This window comes from Oncorhynchus masou, chromosome 1, assembly GCF_036934945.1.
Source record: "Oncorhynchus masou masou isolate Uvic2021 chromosome 1, UVic_Omas_1.1, whole genome shotgun sequence".
Classification (NCBI taxonomy): domain Eukaryota; kingdom Metazoa; phylum Chordata; class Actinopteri; order Salmoniformes; family Salmonidae; genus Oncorhynchus; species Oncorhynchus masou.
In genome coordinates, this window is record NC_088212.1 from 38548624 (window position 1) to 38568478 (window position 19855).

At 41.5% G+C, this 19855-nt stretch overlaps 1 protein-coding gene, 1 long non-coding RNA gene and 1 other non-coding gene across 3 annotated transcripts; 1 reads left to right on the plus strand and 2 right to left on the minus strand.

Moving 5' to 3' along the window:
• Window positions 1–690: 690 nt before the first annotated feature.
• Window positions 691–15827, plus strand: LOC135543719 (uncharacterized). The gene is made up of 3 exons (XR_010456247.1): window positions 691–853; window positions 14696–14836; window positions 15082–15827. It is a non-coding gene; the product is annotated as an uncharacterized LOC135543719 (long non-coding RNA).
• On the minus strand, window positions 2290–19257 carry LOC135543697 (cytotoxic granule associated RNA binding protein TIA1-like). The gene is made up of 12 exons (XM_064971067.1): window positions 18956–19257; window positions 17462–17558; window positions 12959–13057; window positions 12051–12105; window positions 11728–11815; window positions 11473–11548; window positions 10206–10314; window positions 9892–9987; window positions 9718–9802; window positions 7995–8136; window positions 7756–7907; window positions 2290–3518 (listed from the first exon to the last, which is right to left on the minus strand). The coding sequence occupies exons 1-12, from the start codon at window positions 18991–18993 to the stop codon at window positions 3380–3382; spliced, it is 1176 nt and encodes a 391-aa protein (XP_064827139.1). The 5' UTR covers window positions 18994–19257; the 3' UTR covers window positions 2290–3379.
• A 320-nt stretch (window positions 19258–19577) lies between these two features.
• On the minus strand, window positions 19578–19648 carry trnag-ccc (transfer RNA glycine (anticodon CCC)). The gene has a single exon. It is a non-coding gene; the product is annotated as a tRNA-Gly (tRNA).
• Between the last annotated feature and the right edge of the window lie 207 nt (window positions 19649–19855).

Below are 19855 nucleotides of genomic sequence, written 5' to 3' on the forward strand. Positions count from 1 at the left end.
TGTCTAAACCCAAAATGTGTGACATTATTTTGTATGTGTCCTATTAGCTAACTGCCTCACCCTGAGCCCAAAATACAGAAGGTGGCAGATGTTGAAGCCCAAATCAATGAGGAAAGCTATGCTGTATTCTTTCATGCAGGACTCTACTGGGCTGAGAGGAGCGGGAGAAGACATTTTAGTTTCCCTCTGGCTCTTTGTCTTGGACCTTTCTTGTGAACAAACAAAACTTTGTTTTGATCCCATCACCATGGTATCATGATGCAACTCACTCAGTAGAGAGGATGATATAGGTCACGATGGAGCCGATGTTGAAACAGAATATCAGCACCATCTGTTGAGGAAGGATAGTGTGAGAAATACAATAGCGGGACTGAAGAAGAAAAACATAAAAGAGTACTCTTCCTGCATGTCTTGTGACTTACTAGGACTTTGCCAGGCAGATGTTGAGCTGATATCACAGAGAATGCCCATTCCTTCAAGGCATTCCTCAGATTGAAATCTGTCTGCACACTAATGCTCTGCAACATCACAATAACAAGACTCTACATGTTCATAGGCCAGCACATTACACACCAGACTGACATGTGGTCACACTGTAGGTGTAGGCTTACATAACTCTCCCTTTGTCACCCCCTACTCTCTCCATCTTATCTTTCTACCTTCTCCTCACCTGTCTGTGTGCCCAGCGCTGTCGTCGGGGTCTGAAAATCCCAATGCTATTGAACCCTCTGTGAGCAACCTTCCAGAGCAGCAGGGCCAGCAGCCCCCCCAGGAAGACAGACAGGGAGGAGAGGAGGAAGGCCCACCACAGCCTGTGCCCCCGGTAGAGGCAGTGGGTGTGGGAAATGGGAGGGTAAGTGTGGGGGATCTTCATGGCCATGGGGATGTGCCAATAAATGTGTGGAGCAAAGGTGGGCGGGGTGGTGTAGGTGTAAATGGAGGCAGTCACCATCAGTTTTACATTTCCTTTTGAAGCCAGAGAAAAATGTGTTAGTCTAACTTGGCCTGTGTTTTAGTGGATTGAATGGTTGTTCCATCTACTAGCTAGCTGTCAGTTACATTGTGGTATCCCTATGATGGTATATCATTGGTAAAGAAAATAAACCATTACATTACATACAAGTGTCAGTAAACTCCCTAATCAGCAGATGCCTATTTGTATGTTTTTGTGAACGACATAATGGCTAAATAACGTTACTGTAGGCTAAACACGTTAGCTAGTTAGCTAACGATAGTTAGCTGGCTATTATAAAGAAAAAGCTAATTTAGCTCGAATAGGATTATGTGGCTAAAAGACTCATTTTAAGGTCCCACATCACTACAATATATGAAGTATTTAGCTACAAACTCTGATAACCCTACATTGACAAGAATTGTAATTCCATTTGTGATCATCATCAGATAGCTAGCTACCTGAAAAGCAAGGCTCGTCTTCATCAAATCAGCGCGCGAGGATCGGTGGGCGTGGTTCATAAAACAAGGGTTCCGGATGATGATTGGTGGACAGTACAACCAAAAATTAATCATAGCGGGCAGAACAAGCAACGAGCTAGTGAGATCTTATTGGCGTGTTCTAGCATATGCTTACATTGTGAAGTGTGTGTGTGAAATAACTCGTTCTTGCGCTCCAAACCGTTGACAGGGTAAAGTCTACAAAACGTAGTCTACTCTGCCAAAGTTTAGGAGAGCAAGAATGACAACGAGTTATTTCACATAACACATTTTAGTTTTGGGTAAGTGAAAACTGTATTGGGCTAAGAAAACATTAGCACAATGTCGCCCAAAATCTCTCGCGCGCCATCTTCGTTTCACTAGTTACCATGGCCACAAAAGGTGTGTTCGTAAATTCAGAATTTGTCAGATTGTCCGTTCGTACATTCAGGGCGTTTCGCTCTCGGAGTGCACACTGTACGCTCTGGCCAAGGAGTATGGTTGATCCGATGAGAGAACTCACTATTTTGCTCGCTGGTTAGGCTATTACCATGTTCTAACTTTGCTGTTGGCAACAATTTAATAACATTTTATTTGCCGACGTTTACTGACACTGGTTATATTCGATAGGTGTCGTGTGTGTCGGTTTTTGTATATTCATCAGTAATTTACAAAGCCATTTACAAAGTCTGTCGCTATATCCTAAAAAAAGTATTTAAACAAAAATGAACCGTTTTGTCTTCATTTAGGCTTCGGTTAGTCATAAGGTTAGCAGTGTGGCTAAGGTTCGGTATAAAATCACATTTTATGAAGATAAAGTGTAGAAATTTTTTCCAATCGTCAATGAATCACAATGGACACAGAAAATTGTTTATTATGCACATCAGCATTTTAATTGGACAAAGCAAGAACAAATATAGTAGCAGAAACATTACCAAACCCCCAGAGGAGAACACTTTTCAAAACTAAAAAGGTCAGAAATTGTCTGTAGACACTGCTTAATCTGAATGATATTGTGTGGGTCTGGTATTAAAACATGTTTAAGTTCACATTTCTGATGAGCATTTCTGGTTCAGGTTTTTCCATAAAAAATACTGATCTTACTTCATAGAAAATGGCAGAAAACTCCATTTATGTACAGAATTAGTATTCAAAGTCAAAATTGAGTGAATTTATGCACTGCATAGCAATGCCCTTCCCAGAAGTCCATGCATCTCTGTTGCTACTAACAATGTTGAATTTCTTCAGTTATCAAAACAAAAAGCACCAAACTCCCATTGTGAACATTTGCATTTTCCTTTATACAGTTTGAAATATATGTATGGTTATTTACACATGAAGCAAGTTGAGGCCTCCGAAACGAAATACAGGGGAAGATTTGAATACAAAAACAAATCCTCTTGGAATAATTAAAAAATAATAGAATACTGTGCAATGTGTCTGCCCTTACAGAAAAAAATCAGTGGCATCTATCCCTGCAATTGGTTTAATTGAAATCAAAATGAGAGAAGAAAAAAAAACATCAATTTTGATTACTTCCATTACTTTTTACATGATTCATTGCATCAAACTCAAAATGGATTATTCATCTTAAAAAAAGAGTCCTTATGAAAATGGTAGCAGTTCGAGACACTAAACAAATCAACAAATGCACAAATCCAAGTGTCTCCTTAACAATTATATTACATTTACAGTTCACTTAAAAATGGTACCATCCTGCCCATGTAGTCTGTCTAACACAAGGGCAGCATAATACCTGTGTAGTTTATTCCAGTTCTCCATGGCTCCCCTTAACCTCCCATGAAATCAGTTTCATTGGCTTTAGTAGAGGTCAACTTCCACTTCAAATTCCATGTACCCACAAGTCTTAGTCTGCCACAAGTGGATGGGATATAACACAGATCCCGGTGATGCTCCAGTAGCCAGTAAATAGTTGACTATCCCCCTATCAGTGTGTGGGGTATCCAGTGGCTCCCATACCGGCCTGGTTTGCTAACATACTCCCATTCAATCCCTGTGTAGCTTCCATAACCCCACCGTTACTGAGGGCACTCACACCTGTCCACCCAGCACTGGCCGGTAAGTGACTGCAAAACGGGAAAGAGAGAAAATGCCAGCAGGTTAGAAAAGAGGCAGCGACAGGGGCAAGACAGAGGCTTCGTCTCAAATGGTACCCTATTCCCTTTATAGTGCATAACCTTTGTCCAGGGACCAGGTAAAATGTAGTGGACTTATATAGGGGATATGGTGCCATTTGGGACAACCAGAAAACACACCAAACTGAGCAAGAGCCAGCTGAGGAGAGGGTGAGAGAACAAAGGTCAGGGTGTGTCAGAGGATAAACCAAAATCTAAGACAGCAGAGAATATGGTAGGAATTGAAAATGGTAACAGGGCAAAGATATGGTACTTGTGGGAGTGGGCATGCGGACAGAGCATAGGCTCAGTGTATAAAATTAGTCACAATCCACTGCGGTGGAGATTTATTTAAAATAAATACATCTTGACTCCTCGCATCAAACAAAGCTGCTGAAATTTGTCAATGTTGCAGAGTGCGGCTGAAGCAGGACCAGCTGCATTTAAATTTGGCCGTGGAGTTGAATTTCACACTTTTTCCCTGAATTCTGTACCACTACAAAGGGAAACATGTTTATCATTTCATGCCTAAACCCCATTCATGACTTTTGTTATTCCTAGTCAAATCTTTAGCAACATCCATTATGCAACAAATACCTGAATGGAAAAGTTAACATTTGGTCAGTCAGCACATTGTGTATTGAAAACAGTCACAGATAAGGTCAATATAGTAACAAGTAGGAGAACATGTAGCTCAGGCTGAGATTTATTTTACGATTAAACTTCAACTATTGTTCTAGGAAGTCTACTATATCATCAATATTTTCATGGGCTCTCAAACAAAGACATTTACATACAAATCAAATGTAAGTACAGTGCCTTTGTAAAATATTCACATCCCTTGATTTATTTCACGTTGTTACAACACAAATTAAAATTGGATTAAATTGATTACTTTTTTACCCATCTACACACAATAATGACAAGTTGAAAACATGTTTTTAGAATTTTTTGCAAATGTATTAAAAATATTGCATTTACATAAGTATTCACACCCCTTTGCTATGGCACTCCGAATAGATAGAATTGTGATGAGGCATATATCTGGGGAAGGGTAAAAGCAATTTCTAAAGTGTTGAAAGTTTCCAAGAGCACAGTGGTCTCCATTATTGGGAAATGGAAAAAAAAAACAGAATCTGGCTAGAGTTGGCCGTCCGACCAAACGGTCAAGAAGGACCTTAGTCCGGGGGGGTAACCAAGAATGCAATGACGACTGACAGAACTACAGAGCTCCTTGGCTGAGATGGAAGAACCTGCCACGACAATGGTCTCTACAGCACTTCCCCTATCTGGGCTTTATGGGAGTAACCCGACAGAAGCCAGTCCTGAGAAAAAGGCACGACTGAAGTTTGCAAAAAGGCATGTGAAGAGAGATCATAAACGCAAAAGACTGGTCTGAAGAGACAAGAATTAGCCTGAATGCAAAGCGCCATGTCTGGAGAAAACGAGGCAGAGCTCATTACCCGTCTCACACCATCAATACCGTGAAGGATGGTGGTGGCAGCATCATGCAATGGGGGACACTTTTCAGCGGCAGGTCCTGGGAGTAATGTTCCCTCAAAGATTTCAGCACTGAGCAAATTTCAGGTCTGTTGTGAAAATTCTGGCGCACGTTTAATGTGAACAGGCTGTATATGTAGCCTTTAAGTTAAAACTAAGTGGTCAAGTAGGCTTCCGTGGCTATTTGATTATAATGTAAGCCTACCATAAACAATGGAAAATGCATCCCATAACATTTTAACATGGAAATAGCTGTTCTATTGTTCAGCCTAAAGTAGCAGCCAATTTGTGGTGTTCAATGTAGACCTACATTCCATAACTTTGGGGGAAAAAAACATGCACGGCTAGACATTAAACCTCTTCATCCACTATTCCTTCAGACAAGGTGACTGAAAATGTGTTTGATACAAGAAACCCCTTTACAAAATAAAACACATCATTATTTCCACACCATTATTACAGAGAATCAGACAAATGATAACATCCTCTGCCTATTAGCAACTTAGCTTATTCAAGCCAGTCTCAAAATACAATACTGCCCCTTTAAGACAAAAGAAAAGCCCTTTACCTGACTCATTTTTCAAAGATGACTAGAAACGCACATGTTGTGTGCTCTCGTAGGAAGCAATCACTCTCCCATTGCTAACTACATATTATCTAGAACTTGGCTAATAACTCACTAACTAGCAAAGGATATGAACAAATGTGCATGTCGCTACATCTAGCTCTCGCTTTGATCTCAAAAAAGGGCATTTACTCACGACCGCTCATTCTGTTAACAGTCCAGTTCCAATAGAAAGGCACAGATCCATATATGGCAATGATCTATTTTCATATAGCCCTACTGCAGCTGATTGGTTATGGCGCAGCGGTCTGTGTAGATTACAGGCCTGAGTTGTTCCTGTCAATGCAATAGAATCCTACTCCAATGCGTTCGGCCAACAACAAAATAGCTTGCATAGTTTGTTTTGTTTCGGGATGTTGCATTGAAAGTGGCTAATAGCGTTGATTCGATCACAATTCCCACAGTAAAGGGAAATGTTGAGTGTTAACAGGGAAAACTCCATAAAGTTGAGTGAAGTTTAATCTAGTGCTTTTTTTGCGCAGGCAGATATTTTTTCTGTGCATCAGTCCTGGGGGAGGGAACATCAACTGGAAAGGATAGAGGGAACAATTATTGGAGCCAAATACAGGCAAATCGTCGATGAGAACCTGCTTCAGAGTGCAAACAACTTTTAACTATGGCGAGAATGTATGTTCCAACAGGACAATGACCCTAAGCATATAGCCAAAGCAACTCTGGAATGGCTTCAGAACAAGAATGTTATTGAGTGGCCCAGCCAAAGCTCAGACTTGAATCCCCATTGAAAATCTGTTGAATGACTTGAAGATTGCTGTTCACCGCAGCTCCCCATCTAACTTAAGCGCTTGAGAAAATCTGCAAGGAATGGGGAAAAAAATTCCCAAATCCAGATGGGTATGTTTTTCACCTTTGCACAAGACTTAGCTGTAATTGATGGCAAAGGTATTTCTACAAAGTATAGACTCAGGGGTGTGAACACTTATGTAAATTAGATTTCTGTATTTCAATGAATTAGCTTTATTTTTACATTTTTTAAATGAGCACAAACATTATGGGGTATTGTGTGTAGATGGTTGAGAGAAATAGCGTATTCCATTTTGAATTCAAGCTGTAACACAACGTGGAATGGCTGAAGGGATATGAATACTTCATGAAGGCAATATATAATTGCAATTACTATACAAGGACATCTATTTCCAAAACTAAAACTTTCAACAAATTAGTCCAAGTTACTGCATTCTTTGGTTCATTAGATTAGATTTTTTTTAAACAAGTGAACAAAACAATCATATTACATAACTGCTGTGATATACTCTGTTTCTGTTGCTATACAAGCAGTTAAAACAGGATTTATTGTCTTATGCAGCACTCAAACCTCATTATCAATTTGAGACAAGAAAATTACTCGTGATATTTCAAATGTAGCTATAATCTAAACAAATTCATACAACATTTCATTTCAAGTAGCAATGTACTTAAACTCAGCAGGAGAAAAAATTATATTCAAATTTGGATGGCAAATTAAAGTTCATACAGCAACAAAACACAAAACAAAAAATATGCATGAAGTAACAAAAGATGACATGGCACAACAAAAAAATGAATAAAGTGGATGTAACACGTGCACAATAAAATGATGTATCCCTCTGCACTGGGAGAAGCTACAGAGGGCAGGAGGTCCCGTTTGTGTTTCAACAATCCCACTTTACCCACTGTCTGGGACTATTTAGTTCATGGAGTAGACACTCATATCAGGGACAAGTCCAATTCAACCCAGAACTGTGACCAATTTGAAAGGCCAAAAAGGGCATTCATTAGTGCTCATTTTATTTATTTTTTAAATTAAAAAAATGGATGAAAATTATGTTATCTTGACCAATAAATCAAATCTATATTTTTTTATGCATTTTGTCATTGTCCTCGTAAGCTCGATATGGTGGAGAGGGGAGGTTGAAGGACATTATGGCTATTTCTCCTGGCCAAAGCTGCAGGCAACTGAGATAGAGCCTAGCTGCCCTTGGGAAGCCCAAGGAAACTCAAAACACTCAGCTGCAGCCCTGGATGCTGGAAGAGAAGGGAGCCCTGCTGATGTCCTTATGTACTTACTTAAAACCCTGCTGGTTCCAGGCCTGGGCCTGGCCGTAAACCCCATAGGTGGGTACCTGCCACCCGTTGGGGACGTACTGGCCAATCTGCTGGGCATTGCCGTACCACTGGGCATACTGGCCGTAGGGCTGGGCCGCAAAGCCCACTTTGTTCTGTCGTAGGGGAGAGATGACAACAGTGTAAGAGTGTGTGTTTAAGTGGTGTCGATGAGGGGAAAGCCTCTGGCTGTGGTTTCATACCTGGGGAACTTGTTGCACCTGCTGCATAGGACTCATCATGTCTGTGGTCTCTTTACCCCAATAACACTTCACCATATGGCCCTCTATCGAAGTCCCATTCACAGACACAATGGCATGGGCTGCTCCCTCGTGAGAGGTAAACCTGCACAAAGGAGAGGCGTAAAAAAAAAGATTGCAAGGTACTGAGAAACATATGCCGAAATTATACACTGCTCAAAAAAAACAAAGGGAACACTTAAACAACACAATGTAACTCCAAGTCAATCACACTTCTGTGAAATCAAACTGTCCACTTAGGAAGCAACACTGATTGACAATCAATTACACATGCTGTTGTGCACATGCTGTTGTGCAAACGGTGCTTTCACTCTAGTGGTAGCATGAGACAGAGTCTACAACCCACACAAGTGGCTCAGGTAGTGCAGCTCATCCAGGATGTCACATCAATGCGAGCTGTGGCAAGAAGGTTTGCTGTGTCTGTCAGCGTAGTGTCCAGAGCATGGAGGCGCTACCAGGAGACAGGCCAGTACATCAGGAGACGCGGAGGAGGCCGTAGGAGGGCAACAACCCAGCAGCAGGACCGCTACCTCCGCCTTTGTGCAAGGAGGAGCAGGAGGAGCACTGCCAGAGCCCTGCAAAATGACCTCCAGCAGGCCACAAATGTGCATGTGTCTGCTCAAACGGTCAGAAACAGACTCCATGAGGATGGTATGAGGGCCCGACGTCCACAGGTGGGGGTTGTGCTTACAGCCCAACACCGTGCAGGACGTTTGGCATTTTCCAGAGAACACCAAGATTGGCAAATTCGCCACTGGCGCCCTGTGCTCTTCACAGATGAGAGCAGGTTCACACTGAGCACATGTGACAGACGTGACAGAGTCTGGAGACGCCGTGGAGAACGTTCTGCTACCTGCAACATCCTCCAGCATGACCGGTTTGGCGGTGGGTCAGTCATGGTGTGGGGTGGCATTTCTTTGGGGGGCCGCACAGCCCTCCATGTGCTCGCCAGAGGTAGCCTGACTGCCATTAGGTACCGAGATGAGATCCTCAGACCCCTTGTGAGATCATATGCTGGTGCGGTTGGCCCTGGGGTCCTCCTAATGCAAGACAATGCTAGACCTCATGTGGCTGGAGTGTGTCAGCAGTTCCTGCAAGAGGAAGGCATTGATGCTATGGACTGGCCCGCCAGTTCCCCAGACCTAAATCCAATTGAGCACATCTGGGACATCATGTCTCGCTCCATCCACCAACGCCACGTTGCACCACAGACTGTCCAGAAGTTGGCGGATGCTTTAGTCCAGGTCTGGGAGGATATCCCTCAGGAGACCATCCACCACCTCATCAGGAGCATGCCCAGGCATTGTAGGGAGGTCATACAGGCACGTGGAGGCCACACACACCACTGAGCCTCATTTTGACTTGTTTTAAGGACATTACATCAAAGTTGGATCAGCCTGTAGTGTGGTTTTCCACTTTAATTTTGAGTGTGACTCCAAATCCAGACCTCCATGGGTTGATAAATTTGATTTCCATTGATCATTTTTGTGTGATTTTGTTGTCAGCACATTCAACTATGTAAAGAAAAAAGTATTTAATAAGAATATTTCATTCATTCAGATCTAGGATGTGTTATTTTAGTGTTCCCTTTATTTTTTTGAGCAGTGTATTCCAAGGATACTAAATGTTTGTCAGAGGTCTGTTTAGTGATTTGATCATGACATACCGTACAAAAGAGTATCCTTTGTCTGGGAAGACACGGATTTCCATGATTTGTCCAAAGGGGGAGAAGGTCTGTCTCATCAATTGTTCTAGAAAACAGGAGGGAGACATGTCAAAGACCTGTGTTTGTTTCTCTCACACACACTGGAAGTGACCACTTCAATAACAGACTACTGACCTGTTAGACCGGTGCCGACTCCTCCACAGTACACAGTGCAGTTACTGGGGCTGGACTGGTTCACAACCTCATCAAAGGACAGGTGCTTCGTGTTTGCTTTTGGAAACAGGGTAGTGTGTAGGCATTTCGAGTGAATAAATGCATTGCCATTCAACAAAGGAGGATCCGAGGGACATAAAAATTGTATACATTTTATCTGCACTTAACCAGTTTTAGATGACAAAACAGATGTAAAAAAAATTGTGGTAAGATAAAAATCAACCATTTCTGCTCAATGGCAATTTGGCTGGAAAGCCTATCTTGTCTGGACTCACTTTCATAGGTGGTTTTAGGAGCTGGGGGCTTTCTCGTGGCCCAGTTGGTCCTGATCTGTCTGCCGCCTAGCCATTGACCACCCATCTGCTGAATGGCGTTCTCTGCATCCTGTTGGTAGCAACAGATATTACCATAATTTCCGGACTATAAGCCGCTACTTTATTCCCACGCTTTGAACCTCGCAGTTTATACAATGACGCGGATAATTTATGGATTTTTCCCGCTTTCACAAGATTCATGCCGCCAAACAACTGAGCACCGTGACATAATGTGACGTAAATCGAGCGTGCTCAAACTTCCCAATATTCTGATTACGGTAGTCATTTTGTCACCCTCATCATGGCAAAGACACAGAGAAATGCATATGATGCAGCTTTCAAGTTGAAGGCGATCGATCTGGCTGTTTGAAAAGGAAATAGAGTTGCTGCACGGGAGCTTGGCCTTAATGAGTCGATGATAAGACGTTGGAAACAGCAGCGTTAGGAACTGACTCAGTGCAAAAAGACAACAAAAGCTTTCAGAGGGAAGAAAAGCAGATGGCCCAAAGTATTTGCAGCCACTTGACTTCAGTGTAAATCGTGCATTTAAGGTGGCGCTCCGTGTTCAGTGGGAGGCTTGGATGACAAAAACGGGCCGCATGCGAAGAGCAACTTATGGTCAAGTCAGGTCCTGACAGCGTGGAGCATTGTCAAAAAATCCACTATCATCAACGGGTTTCGAAAGGCTGGACTGCTGCGTGTTGAAGAGGGCAGCATGAGCTCAGCGGGGAATTTGCCTCCGGATGAAAGTGACGAGAGCAATAATGAAAATGATCCAACATCGGATGAAGCAATTCAACTCCGACACCGAAGGAGATGACTTCAGTGATTTCAGTGCACAGAAGGAGGAACATAGTGACCAATGACTTTCTTGATAGGCTGCTATTTTTTTTATTTTTGTTACAAGCCGTGTTTCGTTAAAGCCTATTTATTTTTTGTTACAAGCCGTGTTTCGTTTAAAGGCTGTGTAAAGTTCATTTGTTTCAATGTACCGGTAGGCACCTGCGGCTTATAGACATATGTGGCTTATTTATGTACAAAATACATATTTTTTAATAATTCAGTGCTTATATTTAGGTGCGCTTAATAGTCCAGAAATTACGGTAAATCACATGACCCATCGACACACCCAATACCAAAGGATAATGTTATGACTACATATACAGGAACCCCTTCAGTTATGACTAAATCCTCTATTTAAGTGATTTCATCCAGCTATAACGCTTACCCACTTGTTGAAGAAAGAGACAAAGCCATAGCCTTTAGACTTTCCCGTTGCCACATCTTTGACCACACGAGCATCCCTGAGGAGAAACACACTTTACTCAATACGAAGGAGTAAGGTGATCATACAAACAAACTACTGTCTGATATGTCCTAAAGAGTCATGTGTGATATCAAGCCATCCAATGTATTATTATTAAATCATGAGTGACTTACTAATCTTGTGAGATCGACAGAGCACAAACATTGAGGTACTTACGATATCCTCCCAAATGGACCAAAGGCCACTTTTACATCATCTGTGGTAATTTCTGGGCTGAGGTCTCCAACAAAGACATGGAAATGACCTGTTGAAGGACAGGAGATACAACTACTGTGACTCCTTGCTGAATACAGCACTTTCTGAAGAAATCAAGAATTGGCTTGTTTTTATTTTTGGGGGGGGCTACCACAGCTCTATGGTCCTCCGGATAACAGCATCTGCTAATTGACTAAAATGTCAATTTAAAATTAACACATTCTCAGAGGAACCCTCACTAAGGTTTTCTATGGAACTGGCTGAAAAGGTAGCTAGGCACTTACTGCTTGTGTCTTTTTTCTGACTGCTTGGTGTTGTGGCCCAGTTGACTTTAACCTCCTAAAGAGAGAAGGGAAGAGAGAAAACAAACCAGGTAGGGTACATTTATGTCATTTAGATACAGTATTACTACCTCAGTGTGGTGCTTTGTGTGTGAAAGAAATGAGCCAGCCATGACCAAACACAGTGTGAATCTCTGAGTGCAGTGATGAGCAGAGAACTGAACACAGAACACCTGAGCACTCAAACTGGAACATAAACAACGGAATAAAAGGTCCAAGTAACAAAGGACTTACAAACCAGTGACATTATCAACTTGTATTACTCTTCAAATGGTCCTTCATTACCTGTTGAGGATAACATAATTGGCACTGAATATATTTCTGCTGAGGTTAGGACCGATATTTGTTGTGAAGCTGTGGGTCTAGAAAAGGTACAGAAATTGTTTTAGTTGGCTATTGCCAAGGACAATGTAATACACAGTTACTGTGGATTCCTTTGGATAAGGAAAGGGCCCATTTCCCTTGAAAAAATAGTGGTTTCCAAAATAAAACTGATGTCCATACAACAGACCTAGCGCACTCCATATCTGAAGAAACGGAATCAGACATTATACATGGACATGTCAGGTAATCAGCATTGGAACCAACTATGTAGGTTAAGTCATTATTTTAAATCAGATCACACATCTATTAGTCTCGTTTATTCTGGGGATGTACTTACTGCTGGACGTGAAATCGAAATAAGCCATCGTCACTTTACAAAACAATTCAGAAATGAGTCATTTCAACTTCGGTGAGATAGTCGCTGCCCGACTCAGATAATGCTCTCATAATTTAGGCCTACTGGTTGGTCAAACTTCTGCAACAACAACCCACCCATCCCAACTCACCCTTTAGATACGATAGCTTACCTTACCCATAATTTTACGTCCATTCATGGCAGCCAGTGATGCAGCAGCATGCCTGTGCTCATAGAACTCCACAAAACAGTATGGGTCATTGCCTGCAGTCTGTAAGAGGACAACAATAGTTAATGCTTTGGACTCTTTGTAGCCTGTCTGTCAACCACATGTACTTATCAGACAGTTACCATCACCAAACATCTTCCGATTAAGAGTGAACATTTTAACTAAATTGGGATAGTTAACAAAAAAATCCCTAACCAAAAGCAAATGCTTTAATGTTAAATATACATCTTTCAAATTATTTCTCAGAAATATAAAGCACTCTGCACGTCCGATGTTAAGTTGGAAAAATGTCCTGTACGGCAATACATTTAGGTGAAATGTAAACTTTGATGTGGAACAGAGGCACAGTAATGCTAGTACAGATGCAATATTTAACCATCTGAAAAGGGTGGAAGCCAAACCGTTGCAGCAACACAGGCCCCCAACAGACAAGACAGCTTCGCACAAAACAAGTACGATAAGGGACGGCGTGAGAATACTACAGCTCTGATTACATAAATGATTGCAGTTCAAATGCAGCCATTGTCAATGGTTGAGGGTGTTGGCTTCAATACCCGATGGCATATCTAGAACAAGACTACAACATGGAATGTGGAAAAACCATGATGGCCTGGGTAAAGAAATCATATCACGATTGCTCTGCAAGAACAAAGCGTGAGCTCTCAAACCCCATAGGTGGCATTAAGAAGAGATTGTTGGACTTCTGAACATACTGTCATACATCATTGCAATGAGTCATTATTACATTGATGAGAAGTGGGACATGAAGTCTCTTGTACTGACCACTGAGAACATTGAGAAACACAACAGCCATAGAGATTAAGGACTCATCTGTGCCATTATAGTATTTGTAAAACCATGGGCAGGCCATTGAGGCTATAGCCCATAGGAAACCCCACCCAGTTGACTACTTTGCAGGGGTTGGAACCGAAATGATCATCATTACATTGTTATGCAACGGGACAGTTAACCTCCGCTTCACATAGAAGTAGCCCACTTCACTGTGGTGGACAATTTAAGTTTGGCTCATAGTAATGTCTCAGACAAACTTCTCTCTTCGATGAGAGCCCAAGCACTTCCCCAGTGTTTCCCCAGGTCAAGTATGCAGACATTTGCACACCTCCAGTCAGAACAAGCACAACACTTTTTCCCCCTGGCGCATTTTCCAATTAGTGCCTGCATTGCTTTCATTGTTGTTTTCCTTACTAATAACTTGACATGATTGCATTCCTAGCTAAGTGCCTAATTATGCTATCATAAATGTATGTATATCGTGTTGTTGTTTCTTCTGTAGCACACTATGTATGGAGCATAATGTATTCTGTATGCATTTCTTTATTACCACGTACACATAAGGTACTAATTTCATAACCTATATGGTGTTATTCTTAATTGAGCTCATGTAGCTAGCATTATTCTATAAACTCTGTAAAACAATGCTAATGGCATCAGAGAAGTATGAAGTTTGTGTTGTATCCTTTGAAGCTGCCCTGGCCTTATGACCATGGCATGGATTTTCTGCCCTGCCCCCTTGTGGAGCTCTTTGGTTAGTTTCTTACGGTTATATTATTCATAATTGTGATTGTCAATGCAACTCATTGTTTTATAGCAGTTACACTACTTAAAATGGTTTTGTTATATCCTGATATTGTATCCTAATAATTCCTCTTTATTCTGTAGTTTCAGAAGCCACACACAGTATTGAACATAAATTGCCAACATCATAACTGGACATCTGTCTTGCCTGAAGAATGAGGACATCTTTTGTATTCTAGCAACATATTGTTTGGAGAGGGAGTAAAGAGGATGAGGAGTGGAGAGGTGAGATATTTTAAATATAATTGCAGAACAGCATTTGATTTATTTGTGAACTGCATGTCCCCCGTGTTACCTGGCCGTGCTGCTGCTCCAGTTTCAACTGTTCTGCCTGCAGCTATGAAATCCTGTTCACCGGACGTGCTACCTGTCCCAGACCTGCTGTTTTCAACTCTCTAGAGACAGCAGGAGTGGTAGGAGCAATTATAGTCAAGCACATTGTCTGGTTTGATCTTTCGCTCTCCCGTCAGGTGGTCCACCTTCCCTGTGGCTCCCTCTTCCCCTGTAGCGCCAAGGCCTAGCGATTGGTGTCCTCCACTATGTCCCTGTCAGAAACAGCTTGAAGCACTCTGCCTCAGAGGGAGATGGCAAGGGGCTTTTCACTCCAGACTGGGACTCAACGCCAACAGCAGGGCCAGGAGGGGTGAAATGGCTTCACTACCAGCATCTTAAGAGGGACCTGGGACTTTGTCAGTGCACTGGGTTCTCAGTGGCCACAAGGTTGGGGGCAGCTCCTCACTGTCAGGATCTGATACCTCAGAATAACTGTCAGAATTTACAAAAATCTCCTGAATTTCCACATTTGTGAGTTGTCTCCATTTGAAAGGCATTGCTAATGCTACAGCTTAGCTCACTAGGTACTTACATAACACTGAATGGTGCCACGTTGAGTGTCGGGGGTGAAGTGATTGGTTGCCAGTGTGGTGAAACTGATTACTTATTTCCACAGATTGTTTACATTATATGGTTAGAATTATTAATATGGCAAGTTAGAACTAACGCAGCAGGTTAGGAGAATTAATGTAGGAAGTTAAGAGAACAAGGTTAAGGAAAGAGTTAGGCTTAGTTACAGTCATCAACAACTGTTGCCCCCGACGCGACCACTTGTAGTTAGGGGGACAAACTTCTATCTAGCCACAGAGGTAGAAACGTAAACAAACCATCTGTGGCAACAAGTCACCACTATCATAATACAGGCACAGACCATTTGAATCAATAAATCACTATCAGAAAATGGTTTGTGTGGTAATATTTTAATTATTTACTGTTTTATTCACATTTTGAAGTACTGGTGACAAATCATAGACTATGCAAGAATTGGAATGCAATGACACATACTCACTGGTCAGTTTATTAGGTACACCCATTAGTAAGGGGTCAGACCCCCATTTGGCAGTCTGCTGCAATAGCCTATCAGTGACAAGGATCGACGATTTGTACGTTCCGAGATGCTTTTTCTGCACCGTTCCTTGTCTGTTCGTGGCCCACCTGTTAGCTCGTACGTTTCTTGCCATTCTCCTGCGACCGATCAACAAGTTGTTTTCACCCACAGGACCCACATGTTTTGTTCGTCACACCATTCTCAGTAAACTATCGACACTGTCGTTCGTGAAAAGCCCAGTAGAGGGCGTACATTTCTGAGATACTGAATCCAGCGCGTCTGGTACAGACGATCAAACCACACGTAGGGCACTTGTTTTTCCCCATTCTAACATTCAATTGAACAGTAACTGAATGCCTCTCTGCCTGCTTGAGGCAAGCCATGGCCATGTGACTGTCTGCAGGAGCGATCCGTTTTTGTGAACGGGGTGGTGTACCTAATAAACGGTCCAGTGAGTGTATGAAGTGAGCAAAATATTTCGGGAAGGTTGAACTGATTATGATGAGCTAATGCTAAACTATTTCCTGGCTATGTGTTGAACAATGTTTGTTTACATCATTCAATCCATTCGGGGTGTCACAAACATCTGTCAGACCAAAGATGCTACGGTAACAGAAGTAACTGATGGTAGCCACCACCCCCCTTCAATATGCATACTGAAAACAAACCCAACTCATCACCTCAAATTTGGTTGACGCAGAAAAAACAAACACTGTGGCACACACAAACTACCCGCCGTCAGATTACTTTCGACGTTTAGAAAGTGTTTTACTCAATTATTTCAATCACTGGTGAGCTCACCCGTGATGTGATGAATTGTAAATAGTAACTGGTTTCTATCAGCCGAAAGCTGCTAAATATGACCGCTTGTGTTAACTCACTACTCAGAGATAGGGCTACATTTCCAGATTTGGATGAGAATTTTGTTATGCTGCTTCTACATCTGTGAATGTCTGAACATTGCATCCAAAAATAATCTGCTCACATTGAGGACATAATGTTGTAAAGACTGTTTGTGCAAAATATTTTGGTGAGAAAAACATTATGGCCCGCTCGAACACTAACTGCTGAGTCAATCGTAACTAACTATCTAATGAAGTGTTCTAATTACACTGGTTTGAGTATATGCTGCAGGGACTACTGTAGAATGATCACACCTGTGTGTTCATACACATCAAAGGGGTAACTACGATCGTTACTGAGTGGGTGGGGGACAGCAGTAAGGGGAGCGCCATTGTCAAGTAGATATAACTTCATTGCCTCCATAGAGGTCATATGGAATGGTACGGAATCTGACCATATCTTGCATTGTTAATTCACATGGAATTTAATACATTTCTCATATCATTTTAATGGAAAAAAAAAACTAAAAATGGCAGTTTAAACATTAAGCAAACATTTACATGTGTCACATCCCTAATATCAAAATCGCAATCTCTCACTTGGGTCCAGGACCCAGGGATACTCACATCAACAATCATTTTACAGCTCTTGCAGGGGCCGATCTGTGTGAAAACCTGTAGGATGAGGGGCTCAGTGACATCCCTGGACAAGTTCCCTACATACCTGGAGTAGAGGGGAAAAGACAAGCACTTGTGACCAGAAAGTTACAACTTCCAGGAAGTTTACTTTGTCCAAAAAAGCAAAAGTTTAGGGTGATATGCAGTGGTGTACAGTACTTAAGTAAAAGTACTTTAAAACGTACTACTTAAGTAGCTTTAGGAATCTGCACGTTACCATTTTTGACAACTTTTACTCCATAACATTCCTAGAGAAAAATAATGTACTTTTTACATTCTCTCTGACACCCAAAAGTACTTGTTACATTTTGCATGCTTAAGCAGAATACAAAAATTGTCTAATTCACTCACTTAACAAGACAACATCCCTGGTTATCCCTACTGCCTCTGATCTGGCAGATTCACTAAACACAAATGCTTCATTTGTAAATGATGTTTGACTTGTGTGCTGTTGGCTATCCGTAAATTTAAAAAAAATAAAAAAAAAAAATTGTGCCGTCTGGGTTGCTTAATATAAGGAACTTGATATTATTAACACTTAAGTGTATTTAGAACCAAATACTTTGAATTTTACTGAAGTACTATTTTACTGGGTGACTTTCACTTGAGTAAAAGTATAAATACCTTAATAGAAAGTTACTCAAGTATGACAATTGGGTACTTTGTCTGGTGGTATGGCTGCACTCAGCTACACTACTAGCAAGACAGTTACACTGAGTTATAGAAGTTAACCTTCTCTAACACTTGTGTTTGAAGCATGGTTTATCAAGTTCTGGCCTTCCCACTAAACTGAAAGCAACTTGTCTGACTGTCGTTGACGTGGCCATCTTCCTCCCCAGAGACTTGGTAGAAAGGCATGCATTTTTATTTTAATAACAGTGGCGGCCACGATTTAGCAACGGCAGTACACCACTGCTAAATGCATATAGGGGAAACACTTCGCTAGTTAGGCCACCTAGCTAGCCATCATATTAAACTAATAATCAGGTCCATAACATACGGTAAATGCTTGATTCTCTGCCAAACCGGTACATGTAACTAGTAACACAGTAGTTAGTAGCTAGCTAGAATTTCTGGAATTGACAAGTGAACCATGGCTACACTTAACTCACTACCACGTTATTTTTATGATCAAGTAATGGACTAACTAGTTAAAACGATATCTAGCTAACCAATGTATTTGGTGAGACAACGTAACGTTAGCTAGCGAGCTAGTAGCTAACGTTACCTAGCTATGTGTTCTGAGAAGGCTCGAGCCATGGACTGACATGATTGATTTGCACCATCAACTTTCTTTTCGTTAATGGTCACACCGTGACAGTCGACATGAGTACATGGACGTTTTTAAATGCTGGAGTATACTTTCTTTGTAGCCCCATTTGAAGTAGCTAGCTAACGTTACTGGATTGATATATAGCTAACTAGCCCGTGTTAGCTACTTACAGGGTTTTGGGCTGTTCGTCGTCCATCATCATCATCATGTTTTTGTAGGTCGTGCCCTGAGTGAGTAATCCGTGTAGCTATGGTATTTTGTGTAATGCACACACACTTTCTAAATATGTGACCTTTTGGATAATGCTCATGTAGACTTAAAGAAGTTGTTATAAAAAGGCGCACAAATCAAACCAGTCGCTGACCGCAAACCAACAATTAGCTTGTATGAACAATGGTTGAACAACCGAAGAGGAAGATGGCGGAAAATCTGGGGATGTCCACCACCGTCGCATGCGCAATGAATGGACCATACTTAAATAATTTGTTTCGCATTTCAGCAGCAGCAGGCGTCAGTAAACCACGAATACTAATCATATTTCAAAACAATCTCTGCGATTAATCTTTAGTTTTAGAATAATGACGACTTTTTAATGAACAAAAAGAACACACGTCTGAGAAACCCACGTGACTGATCACAATTTGGCAACGTTGAGCTCGGACCTTTGGAAATGTTTGCTTTGCTTTCGTTCCCAATAAAAACAAACACATTGGTAACGGTGGACAAATTACCCAATCCATGCCGTTTTCAAAATTATTATTTTGATAAGGAGTTTGGCGAGAAAAAAAAATGTGCGCCGCCCGGGAATCGAACCCGGGTCGAAAGAATGGGAATCTTCCATGATACCATTACACCAGCGGCGCATATGTTTTATACTGGAAATCGAAGGATCATAGTGATGAGTTACATGACTTCATAATTCAGATGATTTCATATGCGTTTGTTGCATATTAGCTTTTATTCTTTGTTAAACATTTTAGAAAAAACAAATAGGAAGAAATATACCTATGCATAACATTAAATAGGCCTATACTTCAGAATAAATAGGCCTACCCCATGTAAAAATGTAC